The sequence below is a fragment of the Temnothorax curvispinosus genome, unplaced genomic scaffold (assembly GCF_003070985.1).
Source record: "Temnothorax curvispinosus isolate PA1 unplaced genomic scaffold, ASM307098v1 QBEX01004246.1, whole genome shotgun sequence".
Taxonomy (NCBI): Eukaryota; Metazoa; Arthropoda; class Insecta; order Hymenoptera; family Formicidae; genus Temnothorax; species Temnothorax curvispinosus.
The window spans coordinates 521,882-536,697 of record NW_020214026.1 but is presented as its reverse complement, the minus strand read 5'-3'; the positions used below and the strand labels follow the sequence as shown (position 1 = coordinate 536,697).

The 14,816-nt window shown below is 39.7% G+C and overlaps 3 protein-coding genes across 8 annotated transcripts in view; 2 read left to right on the top strand and 1 right to left on the bottom strand.

Annotated features, from left to right (window-relative positions):
* Nucleotides 1-6,809, top strand: part of LOC112453307 (glucose dehydrogenase [FAD, quinone]) — an 8,123-nt gene extending 1,314 nt beyond the window's left edge. Inside the window, exons 1-4 of one of the 3 annotated variants that reach the window (XM_025013967.1) lie at nt 317-1,829; nt 2,617-2,800; nt 2,958-4,323; nt 4,760-6,809. In XM_025013967.1, the coding sequence (XP_024869735.1) occupies nt 1,413-1,829; nt 2,617-2,800; nt 2,958-4,282 (1,926 nt within the window). In that variant the 5' untranslated portion in view covers nt 317-1,412 and the 3' untranslated portion in view covers nt 4,283-4,323; nt 4,760-6,809. Of the gene's footprint in view, nt 1-316; nt 1,830-2,616; nt 2,801-2,957 lie in introns of those variants that run through there. The other 2 variants (XM_025013966.1, XM_025013965.1) reach the window with 2 other exon arrangements.
* LOC112453312 (flotillin-2) overlaps nt 1-14,816 on the bottom strand; it is a 72,320-nt gene that overhangs the window by 29,689 nt on the left and 27,815 nt on the right. The window lies entirely within an intron of this gene.
* On the top strand, nt 9,628-14,193 carry LOC112453310 (glucose dehydrogenase [FAD, quinone]-like). Its single transcript, XM_025013977.1, has 4 exons — nt 9,628-10,242; nt 10,775-11,015; nt 11,740-12,056; nt 12,161-14,193. The coding sequence occupies exons 2-4, from the start codon at nt 10,878-10,880 to the stop codon at nt 13,572-13,574; spliced, it is 1,869 nt and encodes a 622-aa protein (XP_024869745.1). The 5' UTR covers nt 9,628-10,242; nt 10,775-10,877; the 3' UTR covers nt 13,575-14,193.

Here is a 14,816-nt window from a genome sequence, read left to right as displayed (position 1 = left end):
CTCTCTCTCTCTCTCTCTCTCTCTCTCTCTCTCTCTCTCTCTCTCTCTCTCTCTCTCCACAAGTTACAATCCAATATTAGACTACAATATGACTGATGACAGTGATGACCGATAAAAAAGTTTTTTTCCGATGAGGAGACTACATTTTGGAGATGCATAGAGAGCAGAAAAACTTTAATTCTTACTTGATTCTCATTTTAAGCAAACTTTAATTATATATTTAATTTATTGTGATTATATGATTATGGATTTATGTGATTACGTACAAACATATATTTAATATTAAAAGTTGAAAATTTGCAGTACGTGTTGATTCTCCTTGATATTATCTAAAGTGCAATAAAAATTTGTAGATAATAAAAAAAAATATATTTACCTCGGTTCTGGTCAAAATTAATTAACGTAAATTAAAATTAACGACGAACGCGACGTATAATTAACGAACAGTGCAATGTGGGTCAACTTTCTAAATTGTTGCAATATTCATATATATGGGATGTCCGCGGTGACGCGACATTTATTCGTCGTACTTAACGGTTTCTAATTTCAGATCATTTTTTATATTTTAGCTTTTCTCACCTGGTCCTCGATTTTTTTACAGACGGAATTTTCTTTTTTTTTTCTTTCTTTCTTTTTTTTTTGTTTTGTCGTAAGGTTAATGAAAATACAATTAATATCGGCGTGCTCGAAAAATCAATCAGCTTGACATCAGCTACGCGTATACAACATTAGGTACATGTACATACATTTACTCGAAAGAAAAAATACATCTACCTATGATGGAACATGTATCGTGTAAAAAGACGAATACCTTATCATAAAAAGCACAAAACAATTTTTCGATCGTGTATGTCACGCTTACAAACTACGTATCAGTCCTTTCGTTATCAATGTACGTAATACGTTCAAGTATTTTAATGACCTAAAATAAATGCTTATTTTGTTTGCAGATCCTGGCACAAGATTTCAAGGCCAAGTGTTTTGACGTGAATTTTATACGTATAGTGTATGTAACTCTCAATGACCAGGCGTCGACGACGGTTCTTTGATCCGTATATCGTTAATCAATTTCCGTTACACGTGTTTGTAAATTTTCTTACGGCTGGACGCGATTCGTAATCGCGCACAGTTGTGTAATCACGAGCACTATATAAATCATGGACGACGAGAAGCATGATAAAATAAAAACAGATTTTATCTGTTATATCAGTATATATATATATATATATATATATATATATATAGTTGGAAAATAGTTTCTACAAGATACCCGTGTGGAACCCGCGGATAAAAACTCGTAAAGGAAGAGACGAAAGATTTTTCGTAAACTCGGCTGTTTGAATGCGCGCAAGTTTCGGACAAGATCAGTATTAATATTAAGAGAGTACGAAAGTACGCGACCAGAGCGAGAAATGAGCGTCGCGACGGTTGTCGGCGCCGCTGTAAAAACAGCTACTGTCCTTCTTGGTGTCGGTATCGGCAAGATAACTATAATCCCAGTGCTGATTGCCGCGCTCGCATACTTCAATTATGATCTCATGGATCCAGAAAATCACCCGCGCGTGACGAAACAATTGAGTCAAGATTACGACTTTATTGTAATTGGCGGCGGATCGGCTGGCAGCGTGCTTGCCAACAGGCTGACTGAGACGCCTGAATGGACCGTGCTCTTACTGGAGGCCGGAGGTCACGAGACCGAGATAACCGACGTGCCGATACTCTCGTTATATTTGCACAAGAGTAAACTCGATTGGAAGTATCGCACGCAGCCGCAAGACACGGCCTGCCAGGCGATGATCGATCGTCGATGCTGTTGGACACGCGGCAAGGTATATGTATAATATATACTGTAAAAGAGTTGGGACACCAATACCACGCGCGATAGAACTTTATACAGACGGTTACGGAAGTCTCGAGATAGAAAATGATTGTTCCATGTACAGATTTTTCGTTGTAGAGACTATTATACTTTTATACTTTGGAGAAGCGCGAGAAGAAAACTGTATCCATGTAAAATATTTATCAAGATGATTTAAAAGTATTCACTTTTAAACGACCTATACATATATTAATATAATTGATTAATACACTGATCTATATTATGAGATCACGCAACATATGTATATCGTACTCTATCGCCGTCGTATTTATCCAAGACCCGCGCGCTGATCGAGTCACGCGCACTTTTATCGAAATTTACAATTTAACAATAAAACATCGATTATCGGACGCAAAAACGTTCCAACTGCATGTTGCCACATATCGCGAGGCGAGGTGTCGAGGATCAAATATACATTCGTGGCATACAATCGAAGCTAGAGAGTGAAAGTAATTCTTTCAGTGCCCGTACTCAATGTACGAAACGTTTACTTTTGTCTTGCACGAGTCTATATAATGTCTATAATTATAACGCTTATAATATCTATATATAATGTCGATTATTTCATATCGCGGCGATTTATTTAATTTCTAAATGCAAAAATAAGAGTGAAAACTGTGTGCTGAAGACCACATTGAGAAATCAAGCTACGTAATCTGCTTAGCCGAATTCGCTTAGCCAAACACTGCTCTTTTATTTTGTGCCATCTTCACAGTCACGTAAATTCAACACTTTAGGTTCTTGGAGGATCCAGCGTTTTAAATACGATGCTATATATTCGCGGAAATCGACGTGATTTCGATCAATGGAAGAATTTCGGAAATCCTGGTTGGGGATACGAAGACGTGTTGCCATATTTTAAAAAGTCACAGGATCAAAGGAATCCATATTTGGCACGCAATACAAGATATCATGGTACAGGTCCGTATGACGCTTTTTCACATATTTGTCATGCATCTTTGCATTTATCATGTGCAGTATTATTAGAAAAGAAAATCATTTCTTTATGCGCGCGCGCGCGCGCGCGCGCATACCTCTATGACGAAACATGACAGATATTTTTTATTCTTTTCAAAAGGAGGGTACTTGACCGTGCAGGATAGCCCATATGTCACTCCGTTGGGCGTAGCGTTTCTTCAGGCTGGAGAAGAGATGGGCTACGATATTTGTGATGTCAACGGCGAGCAGCAAACTGGTTTTGCCTTCTTTCAGTTCACAATGCGACGAGGTGCTAGGTGCAGCACCGCCAAGGCATTTGTGCGGCCAATCCAGCTCAGAGAAAATTTTCACCTCTCCCTGTGGAGCCACGTGACTCGCGTGCTGATAAATCCACAGAATAGAAGAGCGTATGGAGTAGAGTTTATCAGAGATGGTCGTAAGGAAGTGGTGTTCGCCAAGAAAGAGGTGATTCTCTCGGCTGGCGCAATTAATAGTCCACAATTGTTGATGCTTTCTGGAGTAGGTCCGCGCGTACATCTGGAGCAACTGGGAATTCCCGTGATTGAAGACGCCCCCGGGGTCGGGCAGAATCTGCAAGACCATATAGCAGTCGGGGGGCTCGTTTTCCCGATCGATTACGAGATCAGTATCGTGATTAATCGGATGGTGAATATAAACTCTGCGCTGAGATACGCCGTCACCGAGGACGGTCCATTAACGTCCAGCATCGGCCTCGAAGCGGTCGGCTTTATTTCCACCAAGTATGCCAATCAGACGGACGATTGGCCTGACATCGAATTCATGTTGACATCCTCGTCAACCAATTCCGACGGTGGCAGCCACGTGAAGAAAGCTCATGGTTTAACTGACGAATTCTACAACGAAGTATTCGGTAAAATCAACAATCACGACGTCTTCGGAGTATTTCCGATGATTCTCAGGCCCAAATCACGCGGTTATATCAGACTGAGATCCCGGAACCCTTTGGATTATCCATTGCTGTATCACAACTATCTCACTCATCCAGATGACGTGGCGGTGCTGCGCGAAGGTGTTAAGGCCGCTGTCGCCTTCGGCGAGACTAGTAGTATGAGAAGATTCGGCTCTAGATTCCACAGCAAGCCATTGCCCAATTGCAAGCACCTACCACTGTATACCGATGAATATTGGACGTGCGTTGTGAGGCAATACACCATGACAATTTATCATATGAGTGGCACCGCCAAAATGGCCCCGCCCGATGACCCACGGGCAGTCGTAAACCCAGAGCTGAGGGTCTATGGAATCGACGGCTTGCGAGTGATTGACGCAAGTATCATGCCGACCATCACCAGCGGCAATATAAATGCCCCGGTAATCATGATTGCCGAGAAGGGTGCCGATATGATAAAGGCAAAGTGGATGGGACGGTTTCGTTTCAAGAGGGACAATGTCACTGCCGCCGCTGCTGCTGCTGCTTCTTGACACGCCGATCGATTGCGTAATCGTATAATGTAATATACAAGGTTTGTTTAAAAAGATTTTGTCTTGAAAGTATCGGGGATTTGCTTCGTAGTCTCTTGTCTCCTTCGAAACACATCTCCCCTCTCGACTGACACACCACTCTATTTACGCTTAACGTTCCCACTCAATTACGGAAACAGTCCTGGTACGCATTCTTCGGGATCGCACGCAAGTCCGTCTGCGTATTTTCCTTCGTGAAAAACTAAAGATTCGACACAATTCAGAAGACATCAAAGAAGACGAACTTACGTACGATTCCAAAAAATCCGTGCACAAGGACTGTTTCTAAAAGTGGAAACGGCATTGAGAATATAGTGTATCAACCGAGAAGAAGAAACATACCTCGAAAGAGACAAGATTAAACAAGTTGTAAATTGTAAGTAAATCCCCAAAAATTTTAAAGACAAAGTTCGAAAGATCTCTTTTTTTTTTTAACAGGTCTCGTACTCGTATATAATGTAATATAGAGATACACGGCCAAGTGTAGAAAGTTGGATCAAAGAACAGCTTTAATTAGTAGCATTACATATTTTCGTGAAAGAAATTATAGTCTCCAATCTAAGATCTGAATAGCTTGCAGAAAAAAAAGCAAAAAAATAATAAATGTTGATTGTAATCGTTTGTAATATTTAATATTCGTAATATTGAACTTTTTCGTAAATACAATTTTTCTCGTATAGAGTGTTTAAACATTTAGAAATACAGTTTACGTTCACGTTAACGTAACGTAATAATGTAACGTAATAACATAACGGTACAAGTATTCTCGACTTGTACTCTCATTGCATCCGTTCATCCAAGTCGTCGATTATTTACAAAAATGCCATCTCACTTTAGAAAAAAAAGTATTTTCATCGAATATACGACAGGCTGATTGAAAGATTCATTTATTTGGCACGAGACTCTGTGATGCGTTCTTCATTATTTCAACAGAGAGTTGTAACAGCGTTTTGTGAAAATTCCACATTGACCGGCGTAGGGCATACGGCGTGTCACGTCAGAATTTTGTTGATTCACAAACATCACTACTTCGCGTAACCAAGTGTTTCGAAATATTCACATAATTAAATCTTGGATACTCGCGCAAAGCCAAGATGATGAGTCAAGAAGATGAGTAATTACACATAATTATTGCGTATATGAGGTTTGCCATAATTGTGCCAGGAGTCGCATGCCGGTGAGATTTCGTTACACATAATAGAAATGTTAAATAAGATAAGAATCTATCAATGGTGAATGTGTTTCACTTTTAAGACAAAGATTTTGAAGACAAAGATTTTATTATAAATAAAATAATTTTACCAATAATTTTCCTTTAAATCGATCCCTTGAGAAATCGTTTTGTAATCATTCCGATTTCAAAACGTTAAAACATTATTACGTATTTTAGTATTTAATTATCCTATAGTATTAAGCAGAGAGATCTCTGTAGTATATAGAAAATAGAACGATTGTGATACGTAAAACTAAACTTTCTTATTTTTATTTGTATATTTCTTAATAAGCACACGTCTTAATAAGCAAACAAATAACATGCATTGAGAAAAAAATATTTAAATAAAAAAAAATTCTATCCAGATCGCTGCCAACAGCCCATTTACTTGATACAATACACATATTTACCTAGAATTTAATATTTTTATTTAAAACAAGTAAAAAAATATCCAATTCCAAACAAACATGTGTATTATATTAAAGTAATCAAGTAAATAAGCTATTGGCAGCAATCTAGACAAATATTTTTTTTTTATCTAAATATTTTTTTCTCAGTGTGGAAAATGTGTAATTTTTTCTCTAATTGTAAGAGCAGCAGTTCAGAATATAACACGGATTACATGCAAATAAAAAAAATGTGCGACTTAACGTTTCTAAGATAGAAAACCGATATGAAAATTGGCTCGACCGGTTAGATCGCGTAAAGTGCATCAGCCATAACTAATCTGCAATTGCGTCAGGACCGCTCTCTATTATAATGGCGTGGCATGTGGTATAAGCTGCTGTAATTTCGGTTCTGTCGTAATCAACTTTTTATCGATTCATCCGTATACAGAGGTTACTGCATATGCTATATATACAATGATACAAATATGCTGCTACAACGATATTGTGTAAGCTCAGGCGAAAGTGTTTCGTGTACAATGTACATATAAACACTGGGCTCTTTATTATATTGAGACTTTTATACGATACCGGCGAAAACTGCGACGCATCGCGTGAAAAGATTAAGCGGTTAATAAGAAATAAAACATCGTTTATTTACGTAATAATGCGATACATACAGGGCACGCGGGGCAATAATCAACGACAATCTATTATAACTAATATGTGCTGCAGAACAGAAATCAACTAGCGCAATACTGAAACAAATAAATTTAAATAAATTTAAAAATCACAAATGTGTACCATATAAACTCGTCAATTTTTCATGTACACATTTTGACTGTGTTATTGCATAAGAAAACTTTTGTAAAAAATGTAATAAAGAGGAAGAAGCTAGATGACTGAAGAAGAAAGATTTCTATTTTGGCTCGCGCAACTCTATACCTAATTTTAATCGTTCGATAAAATAAAGATTTTGCTTATATTCGCGGCAATTTTTTTTATGGCTCTTCTTATACTCTTCAATTTGGGACATTCGAAATCCGAAGTCAATTCCGCAACGTCTTTGAATGTGTCATGCCTTTCGAGAAATAAAAGTAAATTTCACTTGCAAAATCTCTTACGTAATCGATCTGTGCCACTGCGCGACATCGTCCAGCATTCACCATTTATTCATAAATATGCTGTAAATTCTTGGACACGACGCTTATTGCAAAAATTCTTTTTTTCTGTAAAGAAGAGTCGAAAAAAGAATGCATATAAAACTATTATTAAAAGAAACCGTGTAAGGACAACCGATATTAACTTTCAATCCTTCTTCCTTAAAAAGAATCTTTTTAAAATGCAATATGTGCTGTTGAATGCTTAATGTGTGTGTGTGTGTGTGTGTGTGTGTGTGTGTGTGTGTGTGTGTCGAAATTGTGTCGTTAGAAATTTAAAAAATATACTAGCATTCTTTCTTCTAAGCAAAAATTAATGTCAATCAAAGTAATCAAAAAAGAGTCTGTTAAAGAATAACGCTACCTATGATCGACTCCGACAAGAGAAATCTGTTTTTTTACTCGGTTTCTTGGATACTTTCAGATGAATAAGGCAGTAGTAACAAAATAAAATAACAGACATCTGTATGATTCGTGAATTCATAATCCATGTTCCGTGCCTTTTATAAATCTTAAATATTGCGTTATGTGACGCGAGTATATAAAGAAACCATGATAATTTCAAAAAAAATTATCTTGAGTAAGAAAAATTATAGCTTCAATATTTTAATTTATATTGAAATAATTAATTGAAAATAGTAGTATAGAAGAAATCCGCATAAAAAAAAGAAAACACTAAAATGTACATGGCCTTTTGAAAAGTTGATTATTTTCGTCAGAAACGTTTCTTTTCACGTTTATAACTCTCGTAAACTATAGCATCTGAATATTTTCACCAGTGAGGAGTCGACTGCAAATTCGTTCGAGAATAGCTCATTAAAGTTAAAGTCGCGAATTGTAGGACATTATATATACAAAGAGGCAAGGAGTCTAGCGAAAAACGTGCGTGTCTCTCTCTCTCTCTCTCTCTCTTGATGTAATCAAAATACGGCACGTTTCGATAAAGAGAAATGAGGTGTCAGTTTGCAATATGCATGCAGAATGAAACTGTTCACTTCTCATCGACGCTGTTTTAATTTTTTGCACTATTTAACGCGCATATTTATAATTTTATTACGAAAATAACGCTGTGTAACAATAATAGTTATATATCGGACCAGTGGCTCGATAAAATTGTTAAATTATATGAAGCTTTGTGGCAAAAAAAGTAAAACATTGCCCACTCAAAAACCATACCAGAGTGCGCGAATCAAATCGTTGTCGATAGCGAGCTACTTTTGCTCGTATTATTTTTGGATTTTTGGATCTAATCGATAAACCGCTCAAACGTGATGGCAGATGCATCTCCGTGCGGATCAACTACAGGACGTAGAATTATTGCCGAGTTAATTATTCAAGTTAATTCAGGATCTGGTTATACAAAAATGTTCAACATATATGTATATATATCTCTCCGGATGCGACACGGATAAAAATGAAAATATAAATACGTAAGATACAAAATATCATACAATATATGATTCTATATCTTGATTCGCAGCGGTATCACACAGTTCTCTTTCAATTCCTCGCAAATAGGATTCTTCAGAATTTGTATCGCGAAATAAGGTTCGTGCGTGTTGAAAAGTCCGCAAAGGTGAAACGCGGTCGACAAGATCATAGTTTCTTTCCCGCCGATTCCTGCAGCGAGCCGTGGTTTAACGAGAGAATCAAAGCGCAGCGCGTATAGTAACGTAGTTGTCCGAAAGCAACGTAACGAGACGTAAATATGTATGGATTAGAGAGGTGCTGCCTGCTGAACGGCACGTAGACTCGTAGACATCGCAGAAGAGAGAAAGTGCGCGCGAGTAAACTCGTCTCTTCGTCGCGCATTCGGTCACGAAAGCAAAGAGAAAGATGCCGACACCGTTACCACGCGTGAAAGAGAGTCAAGTCTCGCGTACGATTCACGCATTCGAAAAGAAAACGACTGACTCTCCTCATTCGATAACGTTGCGAAATCGCGTATCGATAACGCCGGAAAAAAACGCCTGTCACTACTCGCGCTTTTTGCTTTCCTCTAAATGAAAAAAACAACGTTATTTATCGTTTTTATTTAATTTAACGTACCAGTTATTAAACAACACACGACGTAAACTTGATACTTGATCTCTAATGCATCTGTTCGTTCGTGCCATCGGTGCTATACTATAAAAGAAAAGAATACTTGGTTTATTTGAGAAATCTCACGCGTTACGTCGCTCCGTCACATTATGCTGTTTCACATCTCGCATGTTGTTGACGGTTCATTAAACGTTCAACAATTTGTACCGTGCTTCATGTAGATTTTCAATGATTATTCCTATTGAGATAAAAAGTTATATAAATCGCTATATCTATACGAAATAGGTATAAGAAAAAGGAAGAAAAAGAGACTTTCAATAGATAATCTATAGTCTATCTGAGTCTGAGAAGACTCGGACGTACGGCAGCCGGTATATACGTTACGGGATCACGTTTTCGTACGCGACGTTGGCATTGAAAGGATATACTAGGGGCCCAACTGGTTTTCACTCCGAACATTCACCGCAGTCTGGTTCTCACCGGCGCTAGTTTCATTCCGCTGCCATTTTGCCGGTTTATCCGCGGACACTCGGTACGACCGTTCTCCTTCTCACCAAGTTGAAGATTATCAGGCAGATTGGTACAGTATCAAAGTGCAGTTCCGCACGTTACTATGCAGAACAGAATCGAAATGTGATTTGATTCTGACTGTAAATATGATCGCAAATATCGGAAGACTGCTGTCGCGGATGTCACGAGAAAATATAGCAAGTGAAGAAAGCGACGGAGATCTAATAAAAGCCACGAAAACGACGTATAAAAAAGCAACGTGCGGAAATGCACGCAAGTGACGGATTGTCAATGGGTGTAACACGTTGCCGTGCACGTTGCTGACGTGAACACGATAGATGTTATCATTGTTAGAGTATCTTTATGACGTATGACGCACAATCTTCACATCTGCAAGTGTGTCAGTGACACACGTCGAGACATCAGACAAAATCCAGCAACCTAATTCTTGCTGAATGAAACGTTATCCAACTGTTGATTACGTTGTCAGAGAGAAGTAGGTAGGCGGGAATACACGGCATGTACGAAATGTGCGTGGAAATCACACAGACGCTGACACCATTCTTGTAAGACTTTTTTTTCTAGGAAGTTTGTGGAATCTGTGCCAAGGTAGGTTTGTATTAAAAACGATATTGAGACGTGACATTCATAAAATAAAATGTCTAAAACGGTAACAAACGTTCCCTACCTTACCCTTCGTCCTCCTTCCTCCCTCTTCCCCCTCCCCCCCCCCCCCCTCTCTCTCTCTCTTTATCTCTCTCCGCACTATTCGTATACCATATAATAGGTCCATATAATACTATTCGTATACCATATAATATATATCAGACGTGCCATTATATGGTATACATTACAATCATTACATCTTATATCTTGTTCCGTTGTAAAAAGTAATATTTCTTTATATTTCTTTGAATTTTTTATCATCATTTCCTTATACTATTTCCTACTCCAAGATTCCTATTTCCAAGATATATCTACATCATTTCTTTCTATAATCGTTTTAAACGATGCATACGTCACTCACATATGACGTTTACATGTTTATACTCGTACGTTTAAAGTGTGACGCATTTATTTCAAGTTTTGATAAAGATATTATACTTTTTATTAATAAAGCTAATTAGCGATTTACTTTCAGACGACTCATCCTTTTCTTGACTGATGCTTGAAAGAAGCATTTTCTCGGATGATACGCATTCGGATATTGATGTTTGGCGGTGAACAGAATATAAATAACGGAAATGGCAGCAGTGTTAACAAGCTTGATCGGCACGACTTCCGTTCTTGGACTTGGTTTGATTCCACTTTTGGCCATCGGTCTCACCGTGTACAGATACAATACCCTCGACCCAGAATCGCATCCGCAAAATGCACGAGAGGTATAAAGGGAGAAGGGGGAAGAACTAGGAAGAAGGATACAAAATTTATTTGTATAACTTGTAGAAAATCTAGACACGCGGCACAACTTTAGACAATCCTCCATAGAGTCGATAAAGTAGTGCTCGCGATTCATCGACTACCGACCAAACAGATCCAAGATTTAGAATCGATAGATCAGCGGTGTATATGTTTATTGTGAAATGAACAAGAGAGTGGTCCTCGCTCCTATTTTGGGGGGGGGGGGGGGGGGGGGGGGGGGGGGTAGGTAGACAGTTTCGCAACACGAAAAACTCTTTTGGTGTTTATCACTTTATCACAGAATCTATTAATACGAGAATAAACGAATATGGTTTAAAATTTTTGTACGTTCAAGGGAAAGCTACGTGCGATGCAGCTCTTAATTACTTTAGAAAATGTTTCAAGTGCGCTCACTATTATCGATATATACTTTCCACGTCCTTGAAAAATCGTTCGTCTTGCAAGTGTTGCATCAATGTAATCGATTATTATTGATAGCACGTGATCCAATAATCGAGTTCATATAACTTTTCACAGAAAAAGTTATTCAAGTTCAAATACAACGCGTTTTGATTAACGTAATGTTACATTTTCTCTTGCGGGTCAACGTCCTCCGCCCGCATACTCGCTATATTTAAACTTTCAGTTATTTATTCCGTAATACTTACTCCGGATACTACATAACGAATCGCGATGCAATTTCAGCTGCTACGAATGTACGACTTTATAGTGGTCGGAGGTGGCAGCGCGGGTGCCGTGATGGCCTCGAGATTGTCGGAGATACCTACGTGGACGGTGCTACTCTTAGAAGCTGGTGATGACGAGAATGAAATTTCGGACGTCCCTCTGCTTGCCGGATACACTCAGCTCACAGAATTCGATTGGAAGTATCAGACCTCACCACCCAGCAGCACGTCTGCTTATTGTCTCGCCATGATAGGCGACAGGTGTAATTGGCCACGCGGCAGAGTCCTCGGAGGATGCAGCGTTCTCAACGCCATGATTTATGTTCGTGGTAATAGGCAAGTATATACATTTCACACTTTCGTCGCTATAAGACGTGCTGTCGCGTTAGTGACAAGCGAGTCGAAACGATCAAACGATAAACAAGAGTTTGCTCGCGCAGGCACGATTACGACAGCTGGGCTCGAGCGGGTAACACGGGATGGAGCTACGAAGAAGTGTTCCCTTATTTCCTCAAGTCTGAAGACAATCGTAATCCGTATTTAGCGAGAACGCCTTACCACGAGACAGGGGGTTACCTGACGGTGCAGGAGCCACCCTGGAAATCTCCTCTGGCGATCGCCTTTTTGCAGGCTGGTCAAGAGATGGGCTATGAAAATCGCGACATAAACGGGTTCAATCAAACCGGCTTTATGTTGACGCAAGCGACGATTCGACGTGGCAGTCGATGCTCGACGGCGAAGGCCTTCCTACGACCGGTGAAAAATAGGCCGAACTTGCACATAGCGATGCACGCTCAAGCTCTGAGGGTGCTCTTTAACGCCGAGAAAAGAGCAACGGGCGTAGAATTCCTTCGCGACGGCAAGCAGCAGATCGTTAGATGCAGAAGAGAAGTCATCTTATCCGCCGGCGCGATTAATTCGCCTCAGTTGCTCATGCTGTCCGGGATCGGTCCCAGCGAGCACTTGACCGAGTTCGGTATACCAGTGATATCTAATCTACGAGTCGGGGATAATCTTCAGGACCATGTGGGCCTTGGCGGGCTGACATTTCTGGTGAACGAGTCGATCACCCTGATGAAAGAACGATTTCAAACTGTCTCGGTCATGTTCGAATACATCGCCAAGGAGCGAGGACCTCTGACCACTCCGGGAGTCGAGGCGCTAGCCTTTCTTAATACCAAGTACGCTAACAAGTCCGGCGACTATCCGGACGTGCAGTTTCACTTCGCGTCAAGTTCCATTAATTCCGATGGCGAACAAATAAAAAAGATTCTCGGTCTGCGAGATCGTGTGTACAACATCATGTACAAGCCCTTGCACGGCGTCGAGACCTGGTCGATCCTACCGCTTCTACTGCGGCCCAAGAGCACAGGTTGGATCAGGTTGAAGAGCAAAAACCCCTTAATTCAGCCGGACATCAATCCTAATTACTTTACGCGTAAGGAGGACATGGACGTTCTCGTGGAGGGGATCAGGTTGGCGATGCGGGTATCCAATACCAGCGCGTTTCAGCGATTCGGCTCGAGACCTCACACGATTCGTATGCCGGGCTGTTACAAATATCCGTTCGATACGTACGAGTATTGGGAGTGTGCCGTACGACACTTCACCTTCACGATTTACCATCCGACGAGTACCTGCAAGATGGGACCGCGGAGCGATCTCACGGCCGTCGTGGATCCGCGATTGAGAGTTTACGGAGTAAAAGGACTCAGAGTCGCTGATGCTTCTGTAATGCCGACCATTGTCAGTGGCAATCCAAATGCGCCGATTATCATGATCGGCGAGAAAGCCAGTGACATTATCAAGGAAGATTGGCGGGTGAAGGAAAAGCCAAGTGCCGGACGTAGATGACGGACGGACGTCGAATAGATTTAGGACGTATAAGTGTGTGTGTGTGTGTGTGTGTCTGTGTGTGTGTGTGTATCTCATAGCATCTCTGAATATAACCGAAATTTCACGTGTATGAGGAATGGCTACTAAACTTTCTACCTTTTACTCTCTTTCTTTTCATAACACATTTTTATAATATCATGTTTCTTTTTAGCTTTTTTATCGCGAGCTCGATTCACGTGTACGTTTCATCTTCTTTTTTACGCAAATTCGATAAAAGCATCTCTGTCAACATTCAATATAATAATATTTCATATAGGAGCCAGTGATTGATAGATAAGGAAGCATTTATATATATAATAAAAAAAGTAAATATCCTAAGATTAAAGATTAATGCTTATGAGATATGTATCGATTGTACGAGTGTGATATGTCTCTTCTTATTAGACACTTATAAACTTATATATAACGAGCGATTTCATCGACAGACAGAGGGAGAGAGAGTTGGGGGAATGTAATATGTTATGTACATATATTAGAATGTCAGAAACATCGAATGTTTCAAAGTCATTGAACTAGAAATTTTTACGACATTGGAGTGGCAGTGCCATTCTATGTAAAATAATGTAAAAACATTAATTTATTTACTCCATTAAACATATCAACTAATTATACTATGTGTTTATTATTGCATATACACAATAGGATGCAATTAACACCTACTCCTCTTTCGTACATAATTAATAATATACAACTTGGATCAACGATCTTAGTACGAATCGATAAGGATTCCTTGGACGGCGAAACCGTATTAAACTCGCTTTAATTATATACAATAGCGCAATCGATAGCGCTTATTATTACAAGTGCACATATTTCCGGTTGCGGGAGCGTGAACGCGAAAAAGATTACTCGATATTTCCGACGTACGAGATCGTGACGACTTTCAAATCGTAAGTGGGCGAATGTAATTTTACATAACGTTGCATCTCGTGCCAAAAGTCGCGCGTGGCGAAGCGCATATTCTCACGCGTGCGTGCGCGTTTTTACTCTCTATTTCCGCTTCCTCGTCTTATCTATTAACGCATTCGACAGAACGAATATAGCACGTCAACCAAGTAATTCAGCGCATGCCGTTGCAAATTATATGCATCGATGTTATTTCCGCTTCTTCGACTATCCGTAGACGTCGTTGACATTTCTTTAATAAATCACATCTCTCTCTCTCTCTCTCTCTCTCTCTCTCTCTCTCTCTCTCTCTCT

Coding starts and splice junctions, on each gene's coding strand:
- LOC112453310 (XM_025013977.1), top strand. CDS start 10,878: ATGGCAGCAGTGTTAACAAGCTTGATCGGCACGACTTCCGTTCTTGGA. Junction 11,016..11,739: donor ATCCGCAAAATGCACGAGAG/GTATAAAGGGAG, acceptor ATGCAATTTCAG/CTGCTACGAATGTACGACTT. Junction 12,057..12,160: donor ATTTATGTTCGTGGTAATAG/GCAAGTATATAC, acceptor TTGCTCGCGCAG/GCACGATTACGACAGCTGGG.